The sequence below is a fragment of the Meles meles genome, chromosome 18, assembly GCF_922984935.1.
Source record: "Meles meles chromosome 18, mMelMel3.1 paternal haplotype, whole genome shotgun sequence".
In the NCBI taxonomy this organism is placed as follows: domain Eukaryota; kingdom Metazoa; phylum Chordata; class Mammalia; order Carnivora; family Mustelidae; genus Meles; species Meles meles.
In genome coordinates, this window is record NC_060083.1 from 63,896,794 (window position 1) to 63,924,121 (window position 27,328).

The window sequence follows — 27,328 nt, forward strand, 5'->3', positions numbered from 1 at the left end:
GCGAAGCGGCCACGAGCGCGGGCCAGCAGCGGCCCCGCCCTACCCGGAAGCCCCGGCAGCGTCCGAGCTCCCGACGCCCCAGCAGAACCGTCGGAGGCCCCGCACCGCCCTGTGCTGCCCCGAGAAGGGGACTGCGAGTCTCGCGCGCTGAGTCTGTCTCCGGCCGCTCGGACAACAGGCTGCGTGCGGCGGAGCGGCCGGGCTCCGGCTGGGGCCCCGGCTCTGGGGCGCGGTGAAGTCGGCACGACGGTAAAGGGTGGGTTCGGTTGGTACCGACGAGTCCCGCGTCTCGGTCCCCCCCGGGCTGCCCCCGCTGCGGCTGGACCCGCCCGCGCCCCCGGCCCTAGGACGCCTCGCCCGTCCCGGCCGCCCCGGCCGCCCGCGACAACGGCCCGAATCCCGCGCCTACCGAGCACTCGACCCGGCGGCGCGGGCGCAGGGCCGAGACCGGAGGCAGGCGGCCGGCCGCCAACTTCCGGGTTGGGGGCGGGACGGGTGACTTCCGGGCTCCGCGGAGCGGGCGGGGCCGGCTTCCGGGGGCTAGGGCGGGGCTGTTGTAAACAGAAAGTCCATTGGAGGGAACGGGGAGCTGGAAGTATAGCGGCTTCTCATTGGCTGGGCTGTGACTCTCCCTCCTTTGGCGGGACTGTGTGTCTCTCACTGGCTGGGCTGTTGCCAGAAAATTGCGGAAGGAAAGACCGTCTGCTCCCGGAAAGCCGTGCTGCAGGCGCGCAGGTGACTCACCTGCTCCCTCTCCACCAAAACACCACCTTCCCTTACTGCCGAATGACGAGGACCCACGCGGGACTCAATCGCGCGGCCCCTCCCCGGTCAGGGCCCTCACTTGCCTGGCTGGTTCGGACCGGGTGAGGGAAGGAGCGAGCCTGAAACAGGAGCGCCTGCCTCCCTGCCGGCGCCCGCGGTGGGATGGCCCGGCGGCCCGTGCGGTGCCGGGAGAACACTGGAGCGCTCGTAGTCCCATTTTTCTCCTTCCTGCTTATTCTCGGCGAGTTTTAGCACTTACGTAAGATTAGTACAGCCGTGCGTATTCCCTGGTAAAGAAATAATGTACGTCGGTCTGCCTAACCCTCGAAGACTGACCAATAGAAGCGCACGACCGAAATTATACTCGTCCGTCTGCTTCAGGCACCCTCTGCCTGTGCTTCCCAAACCCGAGCAGGCATCAGAATCACCAGGCAGGTTTTGGGGTTTTTTTATTTTGTTTGTTATTTTTGACAGAGATCACAAGTAGGCACAGAGGAGCCCCCCCAGCAGGCTCCCCGCTGAGCAGAGAGCCCGATGCGGGGCTCGATCCCAGGACCCCACCATCATGACCCCAGCAGAAGGCAGAGGCTTTAACCCACTGAGCCGCCCAGGCGCCCCTTACCCGGCGGGTTTTTGAAACAGAATGCTGGCACCTGTTCCAGTGGGGGGTGGGTGGTCCTACCGCTGGTCCGGGAACCACACTGTGAGCCCATCTACTCTAGCTGCGGCAAAACTAGGCTGCCTCTGAACACAGCAGGCTCCCCAACCGGACCCCTCAGCCCGCACTCTATCTTCTTGAAACGGACTTCCCCTGCACTACCTTGAAGGTTTATTTGAATTGTTAAAACCTTAAGTCCTTCCTGCTTGCCGCAAGCCTCAGAACTTAGGTGGAACTAAGAGGATACCCAGGAAATTCCACCTTGCATTACATGTATTTGCATAATTTCACCTTTTCTGCTGGATTATAGGCCATTTAAAAATGAAGACTGCACGGGTCTTTTACAAAGGTTAAGTGTGTGAACAAGGGGCAGTTAATTTGGTCAGACTCCTGCTAAATATTGGATTTCCTGCTAAATAATTGTATTTCCAAGACTGGAAATACAGTCTCCATAAATGGGGGGCTGAGTGAATAAAACGGTATATTGTGCAATCCTCAGTGCATTCTATCTCAGCTCTGAATTCAGACTTCCGTGCGCGATCCCTGAACACGGATCTGAGCCCTGTTTTTCGTGCGCTCTCTGGCGTGATGCTAAACTTTGTCAGTAGAGGGCGCCGGAGAGACACTGCGGGAGGAGCAGCTCTTCCAGCTCCGGCTCCGGCCGCTCCCGGGGCTTCTGCGCCCCCAGCTCTTCCGGGGCCCCGGCCAGCGCACCAGTATCCACCAGCTTCTCCTTACAACCCCCTTGCGTGGTTTTGTAGGAAAGTACTGCTACTGAGATCCCTTGTGTGGGGGGAAAAACCACCTTTCCCCAGCACCCTGTGGATTAGATTTCCAGCAAGTTCCGTCAGTGCGACATCTGCCAGCTTCTCTGCCATCCGGGGAGCCACAGGCGGCCTGTCCCAAGTCTAGACCTCATCCTGGGGCACAGAGTGGCTCCAACGTCATAGCTCTGGTTGGGGGAGCTGTGGTTACTCCTTGTTTCTTACTATTCTTGCATTCTCTGTTTACTGGCCAATCCCTCACTCCAATCCCCAGTTATTGCTAGTGATTCTTTATATTAAATTCTGTTCAAATTATTGTGTGCTTCCTCTCTCCTGGCTGGACCCCGCGAAGGAAGGAACGAGGACTATCTCTGTAAACTGCGACGGCGTGCTCTCCAGCATGTACTGTTGAACCACAAAAGCGAGCTGGAGAACCGTGTGTAAGGTACGATCATTTAAGAAGGGGTTGTACAGGATGCAAATATATATTGAAGCGGAATATGTAAAATGAGTAGAGTGAGTTAGCCTTGTTAGTCTGAGACTTTTTAATGTATGTAGTGGGAGATCCTGCAGATGAGTGTGTTAGGTCGGTACTACTGGGAACCAGGAATTTCAGATAGGAGGGATGGCTGTGAGGTCGGTAAGGGCAATTATTCAGAACCCTGTATGCCTAGATTTGAATCAGAAGGACTAGTGTGAGTTCATATTGCATTTGGCTTTAAAAAGTACATGTTTCCTCATGCTGTCCACTGAAAAGTCCTAGAAACAATGACCAGTGCAGTAGCAACGAGCAATTCTAGTCTCTGTTCTGTGGTTTTTAAATACCAATTGCTACTAAAGGAACCGGGCTTTTTGGAAAAAGGACTGATTTCAAGTCTGAAGCAGGAAATGTACAAGCAAATGTATCAAAAAGCAAAAAGACTGCTAAAATTTGAGCATCTTCTCAAAAAATTTTGGAGCCTAGCTGAAGAAATTCTCTTAGCAAAAAAAAAAAAAAAAAGGATTTGAGCATCAATAAGAATAATTCAGATGAATTGAAAATCTCCAACCATTTAAATCCATAACTTTTTTTTTTTTAAGGTAATCTCCATGCCCAATGTGAAGCCCAACAACCCTGAGATCAAGACCTGAGCTACGATGCTCAACCAACTGAGCCACCCAGGAGCTCCCAAAATCCATAATTCATAATGATATATTTTTTAAATTCTTTGTTCACTTTCGGAAGATGCTGAGAAAGGAACTTGGATTTTTTTTTTTTTTACAAATTTATGGATTCATCTTGTCTTGATAAAATTTACAACAAAGTAATCAAATAGTGAATGAGAGGAGTTTCTCATTATGAAAGTATTCCTTGGGTGCCTGGGTGGTTCAATTGGTTAAGCATCTGCCTTCGGCTCAGGTCATGATCCTAGTCCTGGGGTTGATGGGTCCCTGCCGGGAGGCGACTCTACTTCTTCCTCTCCCACTGCTTGTGCTCACACGTACGCGGCTCTCTCTCAGATAAATAAATAAAATCTTTAAAAAAAACACATTCCTGCTAGTAAATTAAGAAGAAATGATAGGATTAAGACATTGCTATCATGAATGGGGGCACTTGGGTGGCTCAGTGGCTTAAACCTCTGCCTTCGGCTCAGGTCATGATCTCAGGGTCCTGGGATCGAGCCCCGCATCAGGCTCTCTGCTCAGCGGGGAGCCTGCTTCCTCCTCTCTCTCTGCCTGCCTCTCTGCCTGCTTGTGATCTCTGTCAAATAAATAAATAAAATATTTTTTTTAAAAAGGAAATGTTCTTCTAAGACATTGCTATCATGAATGAATTGATCTATGCAGTTTTATTAATGGGCACTAATTATATCACAGAACGGAGTTGGTGTTCCTTCCTGATGGAATTACACAAGAACATCTATGAAATAGTCTTGCCAAAAAATTTAGCCTGGGATCAAAGCATGAGAAAGCTTGACGACTTTTTACTGGGACTTCAGAGGACAACGTTGTACTAAAGGACTCCACAAGGATGCAGGCAGCACTTCTCGGAAACCCTACAACCAGATCACCTGACTTCTTTATAATGATATGCAAGGAGAAAGAGAGAGGGATGTGGATGGAATCTGCAAATTTAAACACACAGCCTTCAGACACTCTGTGGTGTCTTTGCAACTTCTGAGCCTCAAATTATTTTAAAACAAAAAGAATTTTTTAAGAGACATAGGAAACACAAACCAATGAACATATTGGACTTACTTAGGTCCTGATTTAGACTAAAAAAAAAAAAAAAAAAAAGTGGGTGGGGGGCTGGACACCTGGGTGGCTCCTTTGGTTAAGTGTCTGCCTTCCACTCAGGTCATGATCCCAGGATCCAGGGATGGAGCCCTGCGTTGGGCTCCCTGCTCCGCGGGAAGCCTGCTTCCTCCTGTCCTGCCTGATGCTCCCCCTGCTTGTGCTCCCTCTCTCTCTGACAAATAAATAAATAAAGTCTTTTTTTAAGGATAGATTTAGGAACACCTGGACACTAAATACATATTTGATGAAATTACGTAGTTGTAACTTGTATCGTGAAAATGTTTTTAAAACAGTAACGAGAAATACAAATGACAACCTAGAATTACGCTCCCGTCCCGCTGAAAACGGAGGGAATGGCGCTGACACGGCCTCGGGTAACGCCGCGGCGGGGCTGGCGGCCGACTCAGGCCCCGCGGGTTTACCGGTCGCACCTGTACGAAGCTGCCGGCACCAGCACGGAGCAAAACGGAATCAAGACACCGTCCCTTGGGTGGGGCTGGGGCGGGCAGGGGACGCTGCCCCCAACACCGCGCTCGCTGCGGACCAGCAGGAGCCTCGCAGGAGCCACTGCCGCGCCGTCCAGCGGGAGGCCGCCCGCCCCCCGGCCGCAGTCGCAGCTCGTGGCTGGCCAAGCCGCCGTCCAGTCCGCAGCGGCCCCTCCATGCGCCCCCGTGTCCGCCGCGGACGTGCGCTGCTCCCCGCGGGGGGTCATGTCGCCCAGAAACAACTGCTCCTTCCCCGCAACACGTGCGGACTCGACTTCACACCCACCGGCCGCGCGCCCCGGCGCCACGTGGTGCGCACCCGCGCGTGCGCACTGCCGCCTGGCCGGCCTACGTGACGCGCCTCCGGGCGGCAATGGCGGTGGCCTGGCGGAGCCTGTCTCCAGGTCCAACGGACGGCCCAGGCGCCCCAGGATAACTCTTACAGAGGGTCTGCCTGTCCGCCTCCTGGAGAAGGTCTGCTTGTCCGCTTCGGGGTGCCCCAGACCCGCTAGCCGCGGAAAAGGGCGAGATGACCGGCGGAGCCTCCCGGGCGAACGCCGCTCTCCGCCCCCGCGCTCCGATTGGCTCCACGGCCTGGCCCGCCCCTTCCCGGGGTTGTCATTGGCCTAGGCGGAGATATATGGGCGGAGAAGCACCGCCTCCTCTGCGCTCTTATTGGCTTAGAGTTGTGGTCCGCCCCCTCACTGCATTCTCATTGGTCGATCGGAGCCTCCGGGGGTAGGGCCGCGCCGGGGGTGACTTCAACAAAGGGCGGCGGGCGCCGGGCGTCTGTGACCGAGTCTCCCGGTGCTCCTCTGAGGCCGAGCCCTGGCCCCCGGCCTGCCCCGCTCCAGATGAAGTGTGAGCACTGCACGCGGAAGGTAGGCCCCGCGCGCTCGGGGTCGGGCATCGGTCGGGCCGGAGTCGGGGCTGCTCGGGGTCAGGGGGTTGGTCCGACCCGGGTCTGGGCTGTTCGAGATCAGGGGGGCAGGTCGGGGTCGGAGCCGCCTGCGGTCACCGGCCTCCGGGAGACCTGGTGCCCGGTGCTGGCGTCCGGTCCCAGCTGCGGCGCGGTCCGGGGTTCCCTGGGCCCTTGGTCCCCCGACCCCCATCGCAGATCTCCAGGGTATGCCGCTCCGGGCGCCTGTGCGTCCGCATCGTCCCGCGGACTCGGTCTCCGCGGTGACAGCTGGTTCGGGCCACACTGGGTGGAGGGCAGTCGGTAAGCGGCTGTCGCTGCACCGGCCAGATGCCCGGCGCTCCTGCGCGTCAGGTTACACGTCCAGGTGCCTCGCAGTCACCTTACATCTGGGATCACGCTCAGTCTTTCTAGTTCCCGGGCGCTCGTCTGTCCTTTCAAAATATGTTTGAAGCCCCCCACCAAAGAAAAGGCAAAAACAAAAAAACCCACTCATAAAAACAAACTAACCTCTGTTACCACTCAGGGCAATCCTGGCAGGCTCCGTTCTTGATGTGGATGGTTGAAACAATGATCAAAATGTGTTTTCTGTGTGTTTGCCTGTTTTTAAAGATTCTTATTTATTTATTTATTTATTTATTTGGCAGAGAGAGAGAGACAGCGAGAGAGGGAGCACAGCAGAGGGAGAGGGAGAGAAGTAGGCTTCCCGCTGAGCAGGGAGCCTGATGCGGGGCTCCATCCCAGCACTGGGGTCATGGCCTGAGCCGAAGGCACATCCTTTACTCCTGAGCCACCCAGGCACCCCTAGAACGTGTTTTTTTTTTTTAATATTTTTTTTTGTTTGTTTGTTTCTTTTTAAGATTTTTTGTTTTATATATTCATTTGACAGACAGAGATCACAAGTAGGCAGAGAGGCAGGCAGAGAGAAAGAGGAGGAAGCAGGCTCCCTGCTGAGCTGAGAGCCCGATGTGGGGCTTGATCACAGCACTGGGGTCATGGCCTGAGCGGAAGGCACATGCTTTACTCCTGAGCCACCCAGGCACGCCCCCAGAACGTGTTTTTAAGGAGTTTTTATACAACTTACATCATTACAGTAAGAAAACAGGAACGTAGGAAGGGCAGGGCTTGTCCTCCTCTCCACCTGGGTAACGACAGGGACGGTGGTAGCCCTCCACGCTTGCTTTTGGCAGTGATGACATAATGAGCCGTTCACTGTGGGAATGGGGTTTTTTGATTTCTTTTTCCAAAAATTGGATCTATAAATATTCTATCACTTCCTCTTTTTTTCCTAACTTGACATTATACGGAGATCCATTTCCAGAGCATTACTCACAATTCTAGTTCAGCGTAACTGAATGTAGCAGGTGTCCAGGCTGTTGGTGCTCATTTACCTGTCGGTGGAAGGCCCCGTTGCTGGTTTTCAGTTACCGCGAGGGCACGGATAGGGGAGGGCACGCATGTGTGTGCACAAGGCCGGGTACTTTTATTTTTACAGAAAAGATTTTCTAATATGAGGCTAATGGATCAGACTGTACCTACGTCTTTCCAAGTGGAGAGTCAAATTAAAAGTGCTCTTCTATGTGCCTTTGCTTTTTCAAGGAATGTAGTAAGAAAACAAAAACCGAGGACCAAGAGAATGCGTCAGCTGAAGTACCGAGTCTGGCCCAGGAGAACGGAGAGGCAAGTAATTTCTCAGTTTTGCGTTAGCCTGGAGTAAACGGCCGGAGCTGTTTTTCTCCTCTCGGAGGGCTCCTGTCCCTGGCACACCACTGCTCTAAGACAGAACATGCTGAAGTGGTGCCCCTGCAGGGGCTGCGGGCATGTGGGGCGGTCATTCCTCCCATCCAAGAACGAACGAGGCCCTGGGTGGGTCATTCTGAGGCCCATGACCTTCGAGACAGAAGTGCCGAGAGCTAGAGTTCTAGGACACCTACACCCAGCCGACACCTACTGAGTGAAGAGCGAAGGGAAGTACTGTCTTTGGTCGCTGTTTGGAAATAGTGGTATCATATTTAAATCTCCAGTTTTTTAAAAGAAAAATTTCACTCTGTAAAATGGGAGTTTGGGTAGGTAATTTATAAAAGAATTCAAATTTCATGATCCTGTGAGTTTATTGTTCCAGCGGTTTCTTCCCTAACTCCATTCTTGAGAGTTTAAATCCTTCTTAGCTAGCAGCGATGGCTTAAGTTTATTGGGTAGGGGAGGTCACTCTTCCCTTGGAAAGGACTGGTCCTGACTGCACTGGTGGAGAGCTGGCAGCATGGGAGAAACAGCAGCAGGTTTCGCTTTAGTCTCTTGATGCCAACACAAGGTCTGGCCTGGCAGGAGCTGATCTCGTCCCTCTTACACCAGCTCTGCTCTGTGCTCTGGCAGCTTCGGGCTTGGCAAGCAGCAGATGAAACAGGCACCCAGGGCGCAGAGGCAGAAGTAGCAGGGAGCGCCTGGCGCCTCCCACAGCTGCCCTCTGGCCACATCACCTCGGACAGACATCGAAGCCCCGCAGCCAGGTTTCCTTATCAGTGACCTGGGGAGTTGGGTCCCTTCCCTGTCAGGGCTGTGGTAATGCAGAGATAAGGTACACACAGCCTCAGCAGGCATCCTGCCAGCGTGGTGGGTGGCACCCCAGTAGGGCAAGCAGCTCAGGGGTGGGGTGCACTCACCAGGCATGGGGAGGTGTGGACAGAGTGGTCTGGGGTGGAGACAGATCATAGGTGGGGGCAGGCGGCTTAAGGCAGCTCGCGCAGGGGAAAATGAAGGAAAGGACCGGGGAGACAGGGCGGTGGGGGCCCAGGCAGGCCACGGCAGGGCTGGAAGCAGGAAGGCGGGTGTGGCACAGGAAACGGAGTGCAGTTCCAGGGCCACAGGCTGGAGCTCTCCAGGGCGTGGGAAAGGGGAGGGCCCCACTGGAGGTGGAGATGGGGAGAGGTGTCTGGGTTCGCGCGAGCTGCCACCGCTCTGGGAGCCGAGGCTGACGGCCAAGAGGGGCGATGGACAGTCTTGCACAGGATACACACGTTTAGGAGACCAGAGGAGGTGGAAGGAACAGGACAAGCGGGAAGGGACCAGACCCAGCCCAGGAGAGCTTGCAGAAAGGAGAACCGTGTGGTGCGTAGCACCCTGGGCATGGAGGAAGGCCCGCCAGGAGCAGCGCTGAGAGTGCGCACGGGCCCCTCTGCCCAGCCAGAGGCCAGGATTCTCCGAGCAGCACGGCAGTGTCTCCTGGGCCCCAGCTGTGTGCGGGCCACGTGCCCAGACCCTTGCAGTGGCTGCTCTGGCCCACCTGGGAGCTTGTTGCAAACTCTCGGGCCCCATTCAAACCTCGGGAAGCCAGGCTGCCGACTGCCTTGGGGAGCTTTGGGCCTTGATGAGCTCACCGGGGAGTACAGAGTAGGCCAAGAGCGGGAATCCCCAGGGGCAACACAGAAGGGGACAGAGGGATGAGAGGCACCGGGCCAGCTCCTAAGACAGAGGAATGTGGATTTCTTCCAACCGTGTGACAGTGCTGTCCTGTTTTCACCCTGGATTGTCATCTGTGTGACTCCTTGATGTCACCGTGGCCTATTCTATGCCCCTCCGGCACCCGGAGCTCCAGGGCTGGCTCTGTGTTGTCCAAGATGATCCGTGTCTGTTCGTGTTGGTCTCATGCTGCCATTCTCCCCAGAGAAGCACATGTTTTAGTCTTTATCGAAGAATCAGACCAGGGGCGCCTGGGTGGCTCAGTGGGTTGGAGCCTCTGCCTTCGGCTCGGGCCATGATCCCAGGGTTCTGGGATCGAGCCCCGCATCGGGCTTTCTGCTCTGCGGACAGCCTGCTTCCTCCTCTCTCTCTCTCTCTGCCTGCCTCTCTGCCTACTTGTGGTCTCTGTCTGTCAAATAAATAAATAAAATCTAAAAAAAAAAAAAAAAAAGAATCAGACCAAAACATCCTTCTTTCGTAGAAGGGAGAATTCCATAAATTGGCCGACGCCAAGATCTTTCTGAGTGACTGCCTGGCGTGTGGCAGCTGTGTGACAGCCGAGGAAGGAGTCCAGCTTTCCCGGCAGAACGCCAAGGACTTCTTTCGAGTTCTGAACCTTAATAAGGTAGGGCTCCTGGGCACTTGCTGGTTCTGTGGTCTGGGGGCGGGAGGTGAGGTTGAGGCATGGAAGCCTCTGCTGGGGCACTGCGCATGCGTCTTGGCCCTGGCCCCATGTCCCTTGCTGGATCGAGTCTCTCCGGAGTCCCCGCCCAGGGTCATATTCCCTCACTAACATGATATGAGGCGAGGTCCCTAGTCTGTTCCTAGGGGCAAGGTTCTGGTCCGATGGACTTTTCAGGCTGGGGCAAGGCCGTGGTCCCTCAGCTCTCCTGTGTCACTCAGCTTTGGAGACCTGAAAGGAAGGGCAGGTGAGCCAGAGGGGCTGGAGCATACCCGGGTTTACCCCTCGCTCCCGGCCGCGCTCAGGAAGCCCGGTCACAGCCTGGCCTGCCTGCAGCCGTGCAGGTGCCCCTGGGAGCTCCCCCCGCCGTCTCGATCACAGCCAGTGCACAGGGCCAGGCAGAGCCCGAGAGCGGTGTGGGATGCCCGTGGGCGCCGCGGCACAGAGGACAGAGCCTGGCGGTGTCGTGCGTGTCTGCCGCCACCCCTGTGGCGTGCTCCTGGGACGCCATCCAGCATTTTTAGGTCACGGTTTCAGAGAGAAATACTTGTCTTCCTGTTGTCAGCAGTGTGCCCGTTCCCTTCTTGGTGTTCAGGTCCCCCGGGAGGCCCCTGAGTGAGCGACAGTGCCCTCCCGCTCCTGCTTGTCCTTCTCTGAACAAAATGGCCTTTGCTCTGTTACCACATTGAACAGACTCGGCTCCTTTACGATGCAGCTTAGCTCCTCCCCGTGGCAACAGCTCGATTCAGGCTTCACGGGCAGTTTTACTGTTAAGTGGGTGTTTATCGAAACTCCCGGGGGTGTGCACGCCTGTCAGCGTGGCTGCTGCAGAAGCGGACGCCGAGAGGAAGGAAACGGTTATTTCGCGAAACTGGACGGAGGGGAGGTTCCGGCTTGGTTGAGCTCCCGCTGCCTCGGGGGCGCCGCAGCCTCCCTTCCTCCGGGGGCCGGGGCGCTGCCCGCTCCCCTGCCGGTCCTCAGGGGACGTTCGGGTGAGAACAGCGTGAGGCCTGGAGACCTCCGGGCAGGGCACCAGGTGGAGGGATTGGAAGCACCGAGTCTGGCTCCTGGAGCTGGGGACAGGCGACCGTCGCCCTCCCCCTTCCGTTAGCGGCTGAGACTCACACGCCCCGGCCGGGCCCCGCGCTCTGCGGGGCGGCGTTCAGGAGCGCGACTTGCTGACCGCGTCTGAGCCGCGCAGCTCTGCCGGTAGCCCTGCGTGTGCCCTGAGCGCCAGGTCAGAGGGTCACGCGGGAGACGGCCTGCCGCCGGCGAGCTCACCTGCGCTGCCCTCCTGGCTCGTGGCCCCTGTGCTGCTGATGAGCTGTGGGTGATCTTCTCGGGGTTCCCGACCTGCCGCTGCCGACTCAGGCCGTTGATAGCCTTGTGGTCTCATGTTTACATACTCATTTTTTTCAAGATTTTATTTCTTTTTTTGTCAGAGAATGAGCACGGGCAGGGGAAGCAGCAGGCAGAGGGAGAAGTGGGCTTCCTGTTGAGCGGGGGCCCGATGCGGGGCTCCATCCCGGGACCCCAGGATCCTGACCCGAGCTGAAGGCAGACTCTTCACTGCCAGAGCCCCCCCAGGCGCCCCATACAGTATTTTTTAGAACAGTTTATAGAAGGTGAGAATGAGCCACTCCTTAAAACTCTCCTGCAGTGTGGGGATCCTGGCCGGCTCCGTCAGTGAAATGTCTGACTCTTGCTTTCTGCTTTGGTTATGATCTTGGGGTCATGAGATCAAGCCCGGCGTCAGGCTCTGTGGTGAACGTGGAGCCTACTTAAGTTTCTCTCTGTCGCCCTCTGCCCCAACCCCTGCTCTGTCTCTTTCTCTCTCCTTAAAACAAAAACAAAAACACACACATACATACATACATACGTCTAAACCCCACAGTTTGCCATAATGACCAGGGATTGAGGTCCCGTGGGGACCGATCGCCGGACACTGTTTCGGTGTGTATGTATTCTGTTCTAATTGAAATAGGTTGGTGTGTGTGTATCTTTAAATTGTTACTGGGTCATTTCAGTTATGCATGGGCCAATATTGTAATATTTATTTTTCCTTTAGAATTATCCACTTTTGTTCAGGTGTTCACATTTATCAATAGAATATTGTTTTTAAAAATTGACGAAATCTCTAGGGACGTCACACGTCTTAATCCTAATTTTTTCCCCTAATTATGTTTGCTAGTGCCTGCGTATTTTATCACTGTTTTCACAGAACACTGACTACGTTCTGTTTGCCTGGAGTCTGTTACGGTTCTTACTTCACTCTGCCCAGCACACATATGACTCTCTTCTCTGTTTCCCCAGAAATGTGACCCCTCCCAGCACAAGGTGCTGGTGGTGTCAGTGTGTCCTCAGTCTCTGCCTTACTTTGCCGCCAAATTCCGCCTCAGCGTGACTGACGCATCTAGAAGACTCTGCGGCTTCCTCAAAAGTCTTGGTGAGGCGCCTTGACACTGTTGCGAGTCTGCAAGGCCGGCCCGCAGCTGCCCTCCGTGTCCCCAGCGTTCAGCTCCCGGGGGCACAGCCTAGACCAGGACCTCCACCAGCATCTCGAGGAACGTAAGAGGACCCTGCCTCCCCCCTGCAGGAGGCGGGCGTCCCTCACCCCCTTACTGTGCAGGCGGGCGTCGTGTGAGGTCTGTGGCTGGCCCCCCGGGAGCAGCAGGTGGTGGGGTGGCAGGGACACATGGGAGGCTCCGGGGCTTGCCAAGGAGTGTGGTGTCGTCGCGGCCCCAGGGCCCGCAGAGGGCCGGGATAAGCCTAACCGTGGCAAGATGACTGGCATCCGGTTTTCCAGGGTGCTCTCCGGAGAGCAGAGCAGGGAGGGAACGGGCCATCTCCCTTGCGCAGAAAAGGACGGTGGTTCCTCTGAAACGTGCCCAAGAGCTCAAATGTGAATGACCTGGAATGGAACCATCCAGAGTAGCGATGGGCAGGCTCCTGTTCGTCCACTGCTGTCGGCCTGCCCAGCCCCGAGCCCCAGCCCACCCGCCCTCTGCAGCGGCTGCCACCCTGGGTGTCCTGCACAAGACCACCAGGCAGGCTCAGGAGAGGAGAACGGGAGGCATTTGCCAACATGAGTTTTGGTTTTTCTGCAGTGGCTTCTTTTTTTTTAAAGATCTCAAAGATCTCATTCATTTATTCATGAGCGACAAATAGGGAGAGAAAGGCAGAGGCAGTGGGAGAAGCAGACTCCCCATGGAGCAGGGAACCCAACCCAGGGCTCCATCCCAGGACCCTGGGGTCATGACCCGAGCTGTAAGGCAGACGCTTAACCCACTGAGCAACGCAGTCGCCAAGTGGATTCTTTTTTGTTTTTTGTTTAAGATTGATTTATTTAGGGGCACCTGGGTGGCTCAGCCATTAAGTGTCTGCCTTCGGCTCGGGTCATGATCCCAGGGTTCTGGGATTGAGTCCCGCATCGGGCTCCCTGCTCAGCGGGAAGCCTGCTTCTCCCTCTCCCACTCCCCCTGCTTGTGTTCCCTTGCTCGCTGTCTCTCTCTTTGTCAAACAAAATCTTAAAAAAAAAAAAAAAATTGATTTATTTTATTTTAGAAGATAGTGTGTGCAAGCATGCCAGGTGGGGTAGGGGCAGAAGGAGAGGGAATCCCAAGTGGACTCCCTACTGAGCACAGAGCCCAACACGGGCTCAATCTCTAGCCCCCAAGATCATGACCTGAGCCGAAACCAAGAGTCAGATGCTCAACCAGCTGAGCCACCGAGGCGCCCTGCAGTGGCTTTTAAAGACCTAAACACGTAGAGGATTACTAAGAAAAAAAGGCGACACTTGGAATAAGCCCCTGGTCCTTGGGGCACTGCCTGCTGCCAGACTGGGCCTAGGCCGAGTGCGGCGGGGCGGTTTGGGGGGCGGGGGGGGGGGGCGTTCCTCAGGCCTGTGATCCGAGAACGCTTCGGGTGGGCTTGGCTTTACTGGAGACCAAGTTCCTAGATACTTTCTCTTCTCATACTGAAGGCCCTATTTGGGGAGAGAAGTTTTTAAAGTAAAGAGCGGGGCATTAGATATTAGTAAAACATATCCACAGTGAAACTGACTTAAGTATCATCTTAAAACATTACCTCATGTTTTATAATTTTTTTAAGGAAAATGATCTAGCTGCAGATATTAAGGTTATTTAACTCACTTTGCTGTAATTATTAAAAGTACAATGTTTTGTCTTGGGCTTACGTGCCAGTATTAAGAAAACTTATTTTAAAGATAGCTAAAAAGAGGCACCTGGGTGGCGTAGTCATTTAAGCCTCCAATGCTTGATTTCGGCTCAGGGCATGATCCCAGGGTCCTAGGGTTGAGCTCCACGTCAGATCTGTGCCCAGCCTGCGGCTCTCTCTCTTGCTCTGCCCCTCCCCCTGCTTGTGCTCTCTCCCAAAATCTTCGTTAAGAAAGAAATGCTAAAAGCTTTAAAAAGAAGAAAAAAGATAGTTACAAATCAGCATAAAAATTATGGCCATCAGAAAGGAATGGGCTGCCAATTTACTCTTTTTTTTTTTTTTTTAAGATTGTGTTTATTTATTTGACAGAGAGAGAGAGATCACAAGGAGGCAGAGAGGCAGGCAGAGAGAGAGGAGGAAGCAGGCTCCCCGCTGAGCGGAGAGCCCGATCCAGGGCTTGATCCCAGGACCCTGAGACCATGACCTGGGCCGAAGGCAGAGGCTTTAGCCCCCTGAGCCACCCAGGCACCCCCCTACTCTATTTATTTTAAAGAGATCAAGGATCGGGGCGCCTGGGTGGCTCAGTGGATTAAGCCGCTGCCTTCGGCTCAGGTCATGATCTCAGGGTCCTGGGATCGAGCCCCGCATCGGGCTCTCTGCTCCGCGGGAAGCCTGCTTCCTCCTCTCTCTCTGCCTGCCTCTCTGCCTACTTGTGATCTCTCTCTCTCTGTCAAATAAATAAATAAAAATCTTTAAAAAAAAAAAAAGAGATCAAGGATCATCAGACTGAGATCTAACCTCCGACCAGAAGAGAGTGCTGCTGGTCCCGTGTAATCTCAGTTACCTTTATGGCTTCTGTGAGGTGTTTGCCTGAGTGTAGATGTAGAGAGAACAAGAGGAAGCCAGAGAGAAAACATACATATTTTCTTGTGAAAAATGATCCTGTTTGTTGTTTGAAGAAGAAGGTGAGGCACGGGCCTGGGCTTGCGCAGTCTGCGGTGCGGACGAGGTACGAGGGAGGCGCAGAGCTCGTGGTGCTGGGAGCCTGCAGACTCGCCGGGGTCCCGCGATAGGTGACGAGAAGCTGAACGCGCCTGTTCCCCGCAGGGGCGCACTATGTCTTCGATGCAGCGGTAGCCGCGGACTTCAGCATCCTGGAGAGTCAGAAGGAGTTCGTGCGGCGGTACCTGCGGCACAGCGAGGAGGAGCCAGCGCTGCCCATGCTCACCTCCGCCTGTCCCGGTGAGCGCCCAGGGCCGGCCTCCACGCGCCAGAGGCACCACTTCTCATGAGTCTGCCTTGGGGGCAGGCGCACAGATGGGCGAGGTCAGAGGTCACGGGCCCAGCGCACTGGGCGTCCTAGACCTGGAGGGAGTGCAGTGTCGGTGGGGACCCCCGCAGGTCCACCCGAGCCCCCACCTCACTCAGCCCCTGCCTGGTGCACACCGGCCACCCCCACTCCCAGTCCGGCCTGATACTTGCTGCAGCCGGGGTCTTGAGCCGTTAAGTCTGTTTAAGTGTAGGTTTGGAGCTTCTAGAATGTTCCTCCTAAACGATGATGCACTTTCCCTGGGGAGTTCTCTATACCCAAGTGTGTCGGAACTATAACTGGTTCAGCTTCACATCACCTCTCAAATTTAGGGGCATGAGGTGAGATTCGGTTCAAAACTAACCCTTGTCTACAGTCAGGGTTGTCCTTTTTGCTTCTCAATGACCGTAAGGAGATGAAAGCAACGTCAAGGTCGGGTGATCTGACCTGGCAGATGGAATCAGGGCTGTGGGCAGTCCGGGGCCGGCTCGCGGGGCGTGTCTTCCTCACGCGGCTCCCGTCTTGGGGTGCCCTTGCTGCCCACACTCTGACAGGTGCCTCCTGTGGGGTGTACCTCTGCAGAGCTCCTGGGCGCCTTGGGCCAGGCCTCTTCTCCGAGTAGGTCCCCTCTTGTCCCGACCTGTCAGTGGTGGCCCGGGGGAGGGCGGTCTGCAGTGCTACAAGGAGCCGGCACCCAGCTGGGACGTGAGCGCTGTTGTCCCTGCTGCTGTGAAGCCCGCAGCCGCTTCTCTGTTCTTCTGACTCCGTGGGAGCCAGCAGGGGCTGTCCAGGGCACAGGCCGCTGTGTCTGCCCCCGGCCAGTGTCGAGTAACAAGTTTCCGATCACAGGTTTCCTCAGGAAAGTGCTGACCTGTCTGGTTTCAGAGGCGGGGCTCCATGGGCTCTGGGACCCTGATTCCTCCTCCCCGTCCCTGCTCGGTCCTCTTCCCCACCCACCGGCTGTGCATCCTCCGTGGGCCCCGGCCCTTACCTCCTGCTGTTTGGCGTGATGTCCACTGCCTCCCGCCGCCCCACACCAGCTTGCCTGCAGCACGAGACGCCCTCCGCCGGGGAGCCGCGTCTGCCGTGCTGGCCTGGCACTGAGGCCGGGGGGCGGGGCCTTGCCAGGCCTGCCCATTGTGCTTGGCACTTTTTTGTTTTCAACGTTCAGAGGCAGGGGATAAGGAGAGTCCCAGCAGCGGCCGCCCCCCTCGGAGCTTCCGTGGGTCCCCGCGGACCTTCTCCTGTGCGCACTCGGGCCGCTGACGGCTGGGGTCGGCGTTTGTTCAGACGGGGCTGTCGCGTCGTTGAACGTGCCTGCTGCTCCTCCTGGCCAGCAGCGGTCAGAGGGAGGTGGCCGGTTGTGCCCCGGGTCCGATGAGCAGCTTCGCACTTGCCCGTGATGCTGTGGTGGGGATGCCTGTCCGTAGGGTCGGCCTCTCACCAGGCTGTGCCCAGGAGGTGAAGGATGCGAGCCCTGCCTCCCGCAGGCCTTCCCTGACCCGCGCTCCCCCGGGCAGCACCGCCACAGGGGGAGCCCAGCACACAGCGGCCCTCGGCAGCTCAGGAGATGCTCAGTACCAGGCCAGGTGCTTAGGAGGAGACCCCGTGTGCTCTCTGGACATCACCCGGGCCTGTGAAATTCTGTCCTTGCCCTAAAGAGGGGGCAGTTGTTGGCTGGTCACTTGTGGTAGGCTTTGTGGCTACTGGCGGCAGCGCCGTGGGAGTCCGGGTGCCCTGGGACGATGCCGCACGGCTGCTCCGGGAAACTTGTTTTCTGCACCAGTTTTCACATCCTTCCCCTGCATCCTTCCTGGTCAGGGGCTGGCAGGGCCATCTTCTGGTCTAGGGCATATGCCTCTGGGGTCCCTGGTGCCCAAGGTGCCTCGAGTTCCCGGTGTCTGGCTTTCCTCCAAGTGACTGGGTCTGGGAGCTTGGAATTCCTTGAGTGTGACGGAAAGGAGAAGGAAGCCCTTGCAAGGGAGCTGACGAGGGCTGCTCTCTCCCCAGGCTGGGTCCGGTACGCCGAACGGGTGCTGGGCCACCCCGTTACCCCTCACCTCTGCACCGCCAAGTCTCCCCAGCAGATCATGGGCTCCCTGGTGAAGGATTACTTCGCCAGACGGCAGGTAAGCCGACCGCCTCCCAGAGGGTGACACACGGGCTGGGAGATGGTGGATGTTCCCGCCGGGCAGAGCCAAGGTGGCCTCGGCCTCAGATCGAGCGGAAACACGGTCTGTCCTGGTAATGGGGGGCCCCGGAGATGACTGCAGTGAAGGAGGCCCTGTGTGGGGTCCTGACCTGTCCCCCAGACCACAGTGAGTGACACGTGACGCCCTTAGCCACTTCTGCCTTCAGGTGGTGGGAAAAGTCCCAGACAGGCTCCTGAAGGCCTTCCCACGCCCCTCACCTGCCGCGCATCCCCCCTGTGGGTGGCACCTGGGTTTAGCTGGTCCCTGTGCTGTGCCTCCCCACTGCAGGCCCCCACGCAGACCCCCTGCATGCCGTCTAGGGCCACCTCAGGAACGCTGGCAGCGGCCAGGCCTGGTTCCTCCTGGAGGTCCCCAACACCCCCGTGGTGCCCGTGATGTGGCCCCCTTAGTGGTCGGGCCTCCAGCTGCCAGGGTGCCCACAGCCGCCCTCAGGTGACACAGCTCTCCAGGGGACCAGTGAGGTCTGGCCCTGGAAACACTGGAGAGCAAAGCAGAGCGAGGGATCCCACAGACCCAAAGCCAGCTTTAAGACGCCACACGCCTTTGACACCCTTGTGCACTTAGGGCGCAGGAAAAGGAGCCGTGGGGCTTTCTCCCTTGCGCTTGCCCCGTCCCCACTGTTTGGGGGAATCCGGGAGTTTGCCAGTCCTAGAGGGTAACCGGGCCTGTGGGCCTGCTGAGGGACAGCCGGGCGCCCTCCTCGGGCTCTGCCCTGCGTGGGGCCGTCCTGCCGAGGCCTCGCACCTGCCCGCTCGTGGCGTGGCTGCCAATGTGGCTGCAGGCAACAGAGCAGCGTCCTGAACAGGCGTCCCTTGGGAAGTTTCCGGAAAGTGTGAGGCTCAGCCAGCCCAGGCAACAGTCCCACAGTGCCTTATCCTTTTTGGCGTTTGGGCAGCACGTGCGCCGGTCTGGGGCGGGTTCAGCTCTCAGCAGCTCTCCCCCCGCGTCTCCGGCTGCCTGACCTTCCGGGCTCTGGGTGGCTCGGCCCCGTCCAAGTGAAGCAGCCCTGCGGGGTGGGGGGCGGTGCAGCTGGGAGGCCGGCACGGGTCACAGCTCGGTCTGCAGGAGGCCGGGGCCGGACCCAGAGTGGCCTCAGCACATGGGAACGCACTTTGGGCACCAGCTTAGCTGGCCTCATGATCCCAAAGCCCAAGCAGGGTTTGCCCTTTCTCCCCAGAACCTGTCTCCAGACAAGATCTTCCATGTTATCGTGGCTCCTTGCTACGATAAGAAACTGGAGGCCCTTCGAGAAGACTTGCCCACCGCTTCCCACGGCTCCCGGGGTGCTGACTGCGTGTTAACCTCAGGTGAGGGGCCGGCGGGCAGGGTACGCCTGGGGCCTCTGGCCGGTCGTCCTCTGGGGTCCCAACAGGACGCCTGAGGGTTTGACTGCAGGGAAGCAGGGGGGCAGCGCTCCCACGGCCTGACGCCCCACGTGACATGGGGGCTCTGCCGACCGACTGGACCTGCACGTGGCAACACGGGGACTTTTTTTAATTTAGAGTCAAGTGGGGGCCCGTGCGGCTCCAGTGACCTTGCCAGCAGCCCCCACACAGTGCGCCTGGCGGAGAGCCTGCAGCAGGTTCCGTGTGCTGGGGCGGAAGTGATTCTCTGGTGTCCTCGAGCCGCTCAGTGGGACGCTGCTGTCGGGGGGTGGCTTACGTCCACGAACCCCATGCCGCGTCGGCAGGGCGGCCGGCTCTCGGGGGTAGAGACTCCTGGGCGCAGGTCCCCCAACCGGAGACTCCAGCGTGAGGACCCGAGGAGGGCTTCTGCTTCCCCGGTAGCCGGTGGGTTTGCGTGAGAACCGCGCGCCAGCCTCTTGCTCGGGCACACTGCCAGCCTTAACTGTGCCGTCCCGTGTTGAGTCACTGCGTGCGCGTGTGATGCCACGGCGGTGGGTAGCAAGGGTTTCTGGGGCCTGGCGTAAAGGGAAGTAGGAAAGTGGTTCTCAGTTCGTCTTTGCACACCACTGACCTCCACGTAAATGCAGCCACTGTGTCCTGGTCCTCTGTCCACAGGTGGCTATACACAGGCGTTTTCTGCTTCAGAAACAAAAGTACGGAGAGATCGTTGGCAAAAGCATCCCTTGTTTCAAGGGCAGGAGGAGGACTTGGACTCTTCTCCTAAGTTTTACCAGAATTTTTCACATGTTAGCGTTATGCTGCGCTGGAGATGGGTTTCTGCCCTCTGTAAGGGTGACCGTGCTCAGGGTCACCTTAACAGAAGCTCCCGCGGGGGAGATAACCTTGGAAGCAGCTCCTCGGAAGCCTGGTGGCCGGCTGGCATGGGCCGCGTGGCTCCTTCCACCGTGCCTCACGCCGCCTCTTTGTCTGTAGGTGAGGTCGTTCAGATGATGGAGCAAAGTGACCACGCAGTGAAAGACGCTGCCATTGACACTCTGTAAGTGACTTTTGCAGGGAGGGGCACCTTGTGGGTGGCCTCCCTTCCTGATGAGGCCATGGGCAGCAGAGGGACGGGGTGGGGGGGGCGTGACCTGGGGTTGCCACTTCCTGTATCGTGACTCGTCCCTCTCCATGACCCTCGGTCATCCTCGCAGCTCTCCAGCGGGGCCCTGGTGTGCGGCGCCACCCACTGGGGTGTGGGGATTTGGGTTTCCGTGGGGATATTTATGTGTCCGTGCCCTCCACCTCTGAATTCTATGTGTTCCTGGTGGTGTGCGTCTGGACCCGCCCAAGGGTGGGTCACCTCTGGGGAAGAACGGCTCCCCCACGTCTCTGCTGAGAGCACTGGGCCGGGTTCTGTGGTCCTGGTGTTCCGAACCCGCAGCCGGTGCTCCCGCCACGTGCAGGCCTCGGGCTCCACGCGGGGCGAGCCTGGGCTGCTGAGCAGTGGCAGCCCTCGTGTGGGAGGCCACCCTGAGGCGCTCAGAACTGACGGCCACAGAGCGTGTAGCCAGAGCCCCTGCGTGTCCCCGCTGGGGCGTGTGTGCACAGAGTCCCAGCTCTGGCCCGAGTGCCGCGGTTCTGGGGGATGCGCGGATGCCGGGCAGCAGAGAGGGGAGCGACCTGCCCATCGCGCTGAGCGGGGCTCCGCCTGCTGCTTCGGCCTCGGCGGTCGCAGGGGACTCCTCGTGTTGGTTGTTAAAACTCAGCAACGTGAGATTTTTGCCTGAAGTTTAAATATCTGTAAAAGGTTTCTCTTTTCACGGGGAATCCTGAGACTCTGGAAGTCTGACTCCTGCTTATGTTGCTGTCTGCCTGGCCAGGTTCGGAGGCCTGAAGGAGGAAGAGGTGAGACGCCACGACGGGGCCAGCTCGGACGGGTACCTGGCGCACGTCTTCAGACACGCGGCCAAGCAGCTGTTCGACGAGGACGTGGGGGAGGTCACCTACCGCACCCTGAGGTCTGTGCGCTCAGCACCGCTGTCCCGGGCACGCTGCCCCAAGCCAGTGGGCGTGCAGGCATGTGGTGTGTGCATGCGTGTGTGAGTTGGGGTGGGGGGCTTGCTTACAGGGTTTGGAATAGCCAAGACCAAAGTGTTGTTTTTATTCAGATTTTTCATTTTGCTAACATTTCAAACTTAGATTAGAAAATGATTGTCTGCCACAGAGGAAGGATGCTATAGATTAAAATCCATTTTGTTGGGATGCCTGGCTTGCTCAGTGAGTTAAGCGTCTGCCTCCCTGATCCCGGGGTCCTGAGATTGACCCCAGGTCCAGCCTTCTGCTCAGCGGGGAGTCTGCTTCTCCCTCTCCCTCTGCCCCTCCTCCGTGCTTGTGCTCTCTCTCATTGTCTCTCTCTCTCTCTGTGTCTCAATTAAAATAAAACCTTTAGGGAAAAAATCTGCTGTGTTCATCTTACAGGAACAAAGATTTCCAGGAGGTCACCCTTGAAAAGAATGGGGAGGTTCTGTTACGCTTTGCTGCTGCGTACGGCTTTCGAAACATCCAGAACGTGGTTCTGAAACTGAAGAAGGGCAGGTTCCCATACCACTTCGTGGAGGTGCTCGCCTGCGCAGGGGGTAAGACATGGGGTCTGGGCCACACTGCCCCCAGCGTCCTCCCACGGCCCCCCCACAGCTCCTTACGAAGGAGGCCCTCCTGCATTACCCCAAGCCTTGCCCGTTCTGACAGCTCTGTGGGACTGTGGAGGCCGCCCCGGTGGTTCTGACACAGCAGTCCCTCTCCATCCCTCACCACGTAGTAGAAAAGCCAGCTGTCCCCTTAGAAGACCCCTGGGGACATGGTCCCAGAGAAGAGCTGCTTGTGGCAGCTTGTGAGAACCTGATCTTGGTTCAGATGGCCCCACCGGTAGCCAGGTTCTTCCCTGAGGGACAGGGGCAGGCGGGGGAGGCCCACATGGGAAATGGAGGCTGACAGGAGGCACCAGGGCCGGGGTTCCACAGCAGAGGCCAGGGACTTGCTGGTGGAATAGGTACCAGTGTCCAGGGAGAGGGTCCCACGGCCTCCCGGTGGCTGTGGGACCACCTGCGCCCTACTGAGCGGGGAAGGCCCGCAGGTCTCGAGCCTGCCCAAGGGGAGGCGGCGTGGCCAGGGCGCTCGCGACAACCTGCCGGCGCTTCGGAGGGCATGTGGGGCTGCGGAGGAGCAGACACAGAGGGTGAGGCAGTGGGTGAGCTGGGCCCGTGGTGGGGGCGGGGTGTCCAACTCCCCTGAGCCATGGGTGGGAGCTGGGCAGACTCACCTGTGCCCTAACAGCGGGGAGCCGGGGCAGGGATGTGCGGAAAGGAGCAGACCTTGGGAGAGTGGGCTCCTGGGGAAGGGGAGCAGGGTCACCTGCCATGGCTCAGCGTCTTTGAGATTCAAGATTCAAAGTGTAGCTGGTGGAGGGGCGCCTGGGGGGCTCAGTCAGGGAAGCCTCTGCCTTTGGCTCAGGTCAGGATCCCAGGGTCCTGGGATGGAGCCCTGAGTCAGGGTCTCTGCTCAGCGGGGAGCCTGCTTCACCCTCTGCCTCTGCCGCTGCTCCCCCCGGCTCGTGCTCTCTCTCTCAAATGAATAAATAGGACCTTTTTAAAAAATAACAAATCTTTAAGAGACAAAAAAGGCACAGCTGGTGGGTTCTGCCAAGGGGCCAGTAGCGAGGGGCTTGGCCAGGGTGGCAATTTGCTACAAATTCTTTTTTTTTTTTTTTTTTTAAAGATATTATTTATTTATTTGACAGAGAGAGATCACAAGTAGGCAGAGAGGCAGGCAGAGAGAGGAAGGGAAGCAGGCTCCCCGCTGAGCAGAGCCGGATGTGGGCCTCGATCCCAGGACCCTGAGATCATGACCCGAGTAGAAGGCAGAGGCTTAACCCACTGAGCCTCCCAGGCGCCCTACAAATTCTTTTAAATGAACTTAGCCCTATAAATCATTTAATAAGCTGAGAGGAAACAGCACCAGGACGTGGGAGTCGCGCCCTTTCTCTGGGCTGCGGCGCTTGGGTGCATGGGCTCCCGTGCGGGCTCGCCTGCGCCCTCCCCGGTGCCGTGCAGCAGGGGTCCTGCGCCTAAGGCCCTAGGAGACGCTCGTAGTGTGGCTGCCCCGGTCAGTCTTCCTGCTCTTCTGCAAGTCCCAGTGGGCGCACACAGCCAGTGCTAGAGGCTGACAGCTTACTTCACTGTTAGGTAAAAAACGTTTCCTGGATAACGTAGGTAAGAGTAGGAAGCCTAAGGGGCTGTGAGCCCGTCGCCGGGGTTCTTGAGGCCTCAGGGGCCCCACGTCCAGAGTCCAGCTCCGGGCTCTGGCGCCGTGGTGCTGCACAGCGCTGTTGTTCCTTTCCTGCTCCAGAACCATCCCCTTTAAAGCGGAAGGAAGAAGAGCGTCAGCTCCCTGCTTGTCTTTCAGGCTGTCTGAGCGGCAGAGGCCAAGCCCAGACCGAGGACGGGCGGGCAGACAAGGCGCTGCTGCGGCAGATGGAAGGCATCTACGCAGACATCCCTGTGCGGCCCCCTGAGACCAGCGCCCACGTGCAGGAGCTGTACCAGGAGTGGCTGGATGGGGCCGACTCCCCCAGAGCCCAGGAAGCCCTGCACACCATGTACCAGGGCGCAGGGCCCCCCGCGGGCAGCCGGGACATCAAGTGGTAAAGGTCGAGCCGGCTGCCGGGGAGGGAGGCGCGGCTGAGCGCGGGCCTGAGACCCTGCAGGAAAACGGCTCGGCTTCTCGGTTGCTACCTGCGTTTTCAGAATTCTCTACCCTCTTTGCTGGTGGTTCCCTCACTGTGTGACGTGGTGCAACTGCCGTGCTCTGACCTGAGAGGAGGACTGCCCCCATTTAAGTATCCTTTTACCTTGAGACTGAACAATATCCCAAAGAACAAGAATGAAGACAAACCACTATCTCTTAGGCTTAAAAGAAATCCAAAAAGGGTCCTGTGAAGAACGAAGACTGCCGCAGCTCAGGTTCGTCTGCCTCAGAGAGACGGCGTGAGGAGGTGACGGGGCTGGCCGCCGTGGGTCTGCCCGATTCGGCTCTCCCTTTCACCCACGCCACGTTACTCCTCAATGTTCCCACCAGAATGTGAGTCAGTCGCGTCCTTTGGGAGCTGGGAGCTGATACACGAGTCTGGATTCCCCGCTTTCCCGGCAGCAGTGGGCCACGTTCCTCACTGCGGTGCCAGAGTGGCGGGCAGCAGCCCCTCCTGGGACCAGACGACTAACCCGCAGCTCCGTGGCTGCGGGCGCCGTGGGGCCGAGCCGCGCACCTGTTCGTTGGGCCGTTAAGGGGAGCGTATCGCGAGGCGGGGAGGCCTGGCAAGGCCGCCGGCTCTCTATGGACGGACGGGAGGACGGAGGTTGGAGACGGGGCGGAGACGGGCTACCCGTGTAGGCCAGGCTGTGCGCTCGAGGGGCGCTCCCCCCCGTCCATCCTGGTGCCGCTGCGGTCCTGCCTACCCCCAGCCTGTGCTTCCTGAGGGGCGCTCGGGCAGCCCGTGCTGCACCCGTGAGCGCACCGCGGAGAGGGAAGAGCAAGCCGCGGCCCCACAGGCGGGGCTGGCAGCGGCCGAACACACAGACGTGCGCGTTCCAGGTCCGGGCTCGTCCCAAAGTGCGGGACCTCTGCGGAGGGCTCGGCTACCAGTCACCCGCGCGGCGACACTCCTCTTGGCCCCTCCGTGCGGTGAAGCCTTCGCTTCCCTCCGTTTCCTCGTGTTCTGTGTCATGCTGTGGCGCGTACCTGTCCGGGCTGGTGGCTGCGTGTGGCGTGAGATTGTACGTTTCTCTCTGCCGTGACCGGGTTCATCCTCTGTGGTCACGGACAACGGAATAAACGGCTGAAGGATGGGTCTGTGTGTGGAGGATCCGTGAACCAGGTGCTCCCCCCAGCCAGGGCCTGGGCTGCGCCCTGGGAGACACCGGTGTCGCACAGGCCATGCCCTTGGTCGCCTCGCACTTCTGCAGCCAGTGCCTGGCCCGCAGCAGGAGCGCCACCGTCCTCGGTCTCCTCCGTGGGCCTGGAAAGCTGCGAGCCAGGGGTGCCGTCGGTTCCTCTTGCTTCGGAAGCAGCCCCTTCCCGCTGCCCGAAGCGCTCCGGGGCCCAGAGCCCAGGCTGACAGAGCAGGGCTTAGCCCGCCGGGTGCCAGGTCTCTCTGCTGCTCACCGTGGGTTATGGCCACCTTCGTCCTGACCCCAGCGGCCGTACAGAGAAGAGGGGCAGCCCACGGTGGGGCTGGGTGGAAGCCCACCATGTGTCTGCCTGTGAGCAGCGGGTCCCAGGTGAGGGGGAGGGCAGGGCAAGGCCAGGTTCACATTGCACCCAGCGGCCACACCCCAGGTCTGCTGTTGTCAGGGCTGCGGTACGACGAGTCCCCACCTAGCGGACGGCAAGCGTGTCCGGCAGGTTGGTGTGCTCTGCACTGGGCTGGTCACCGTGGCGACTATCTCTGTCCTCCAGAGCTGTCCAGTGCCCTGCTCAGGACCGTATCGGGGCCCAGATACTTAATTCCATTTCTACCTGGCCTTCGAGCTTGGCCCAGTTCCCGCCAGTGTAGACACCGGTCCCCCCTCCTCGGCTCCACGTGAGTGAGCAACAGAACTCCCGTTGCCTACACCAGGAGTTTGATGCCGGCCGAGGGTGTGGAGTGAGGACACCACCTGTCGCAGGCTCTCAGGCGATGCTGTGGACGTGGGGCTGTTCTGTGGCCTCAGCTGCTGGCCCAAGCTGAGCGACAGGCCTAGGACACTTGTCCGCAGTGAGGGGACCACTGATTCTGAGTCTAGTCAGACGGGTCAGGTGAGGGAACCCGGCCCAGGCAGGCAACTCACTGGCCTGAGGCCGCTTGGCCACCAACATGGGCCCAACCTTGCTATTGACGTGCACCTCCTTCCACACAGGCGCTGGGTTTGTTCCCAGCCGGCCAGAGCGCGTCTGAAGCGAGCGAGCGCTGCACTCTGCCATCCGGGGAAGCACAGCATTTGCTGTCCTTTGTGCACAGAGCGGCCCCTCATTTTCTGAACAAGGATAAGCTGTGCACTTTGAATGCGGAGGAGCAAGTGCCAGGATGGAAGACTGACTTTACAACTGAACACACATCCACGTGCACACGTATACACGCACTCATGCGCGCACACGGGCGTTCACACGTGTGTGCACTTGGATGCACGCACACTCGTACCCATGAATGTAGACCCAGCAGTCTGTTCCTGGCGTCCGTGAGGAGCAGGCCCCCTCCCGGCAGTGGGCACTTTCGCTTTCCTGAGCAGCTCCGCCCACGGGTGCCCCGTGGGCACGTACGAGACATTCTCTATGACGCTCACGTGAAGAGTAACCCCGACAAAGTTCCTGGTGGAGAACGGCCGGCTGATTGTACATCCGAACTGGGACGCGAGAGGCAGTTAAAACGTGGATTTTTTTTTTTAATGCACAAATAGGGAAATATCCGCAGTATGTCCCCAAGGAACCCTCAAAATAGGCCCCTGTCGTCTCATGTGAGCCAGTGTGGGGAGCGAGGCTCCTCTGGGCCCTCACCTGAGCTCCGGGTGGGACATGAGCCCATTTTCACAAAGACAGGTGGAGAACAGGAATGAGGAGGACATTGGGTCCCAGGGTCCCATAGCAGTCAGGGGCAGGATAGAAATCACATTTGTGCAGCAGAGCTGGGATGAACCCCAGGGGACCAGCTCACCCAACTCTCCTCACTGTACAGATGAGGAAGCCGACGTTCCCAAGAGGGCAGGGTCTTTCCAAGGTCACAAGAGAAGCAGATGCAGAGTTAGGCTCCTGGGCCTTTACTCAGGACTCTTAAATCTGCTCTAGTAAAAATAATTCAAGACTTCCTGGCCTAACAGTATGAGCCCCTTTTGGTCTCCTTTTTTAAAAAGTCAAGCTAGAGCGAGGAGGTGCACAAAAGACAGAGATCAGGACATCCCTGATGTGCTCCCTGTGGGCAAGGAGCAGGGGCTCTGGCAAACCGCCCATACGATCCAGCTCAGGGCCCTTACCCGGAGGTCTCTCAAGAGATGTGCTTAGGAGCGGGGATAAGAAGAGTCCTGGGCCCTGTGCACCCTGCGGGATTAGGAGAACCAGAGGTTTCAGAGTCAACCCTCCCCTCCACCAGCCCATGTCCTGTAGGCCACAGGCAGCAGTGTGCAGGGATAAGAGGGGTTCTGGGCATCTGGACACATAAGGAAAAGGTGGCCGGTGGCCATGGAAGGGCCAG

The 27,328-nt window shown here is 58.0% G+C and overlaps 1 protein-coding gene and 1 long non-coding RNA gene across 2 annotated transcripts; both read left to right on the forward strand.

The window, feature by feature from the left end:
* Window positions 1-124: 124 nt before the first annotated feature.
* Window positions 125-4,555, forward strand: LOC123929275. Its single transcript, XR_006815913.1, has 3 exons — window positions 125-256; window positions 2,540-2,632; window positions 4,045-4,555. It is a non-coding gene; the product is annotated as an uncharacterized LOC123929275 (long non-coding RNA).
* Window positions 4,556-5,337: 782 nt separating this feature from the next.
* On the forward strand, window positions 5,338-24,024 carry NARF (nuclear prelamin A recognition factor). Its single transcript, XM_045984732.1, has 11 exons — window positions 5,338-5,830; window positions 7,468-7,548; window positions 9,806-9,949; window positions 12,320-12,452; window positions 15,290-15,424; window positions 17,502-17,620; window positions 18,882-19,011; window positions 20,044-20,107; window positions 20,934-21,071; window positions 21,532-21,689; window positions 23,515-24,024. The coding sequence occupies exons 1-11, from the start codon at window positions 5,804-5,806 to the stop codon at window positions 23,754-23,756; spliced, it is 1,371 nt and encodes a 456-aa protein (XP_045840688.1). The 5' UTR covers window positions 5,338-5,803; the 3' UTR covers window positions 23,757-24,024.
* Window positions 24,025-27,328: the final 3,304 nt, after the last annotated feature.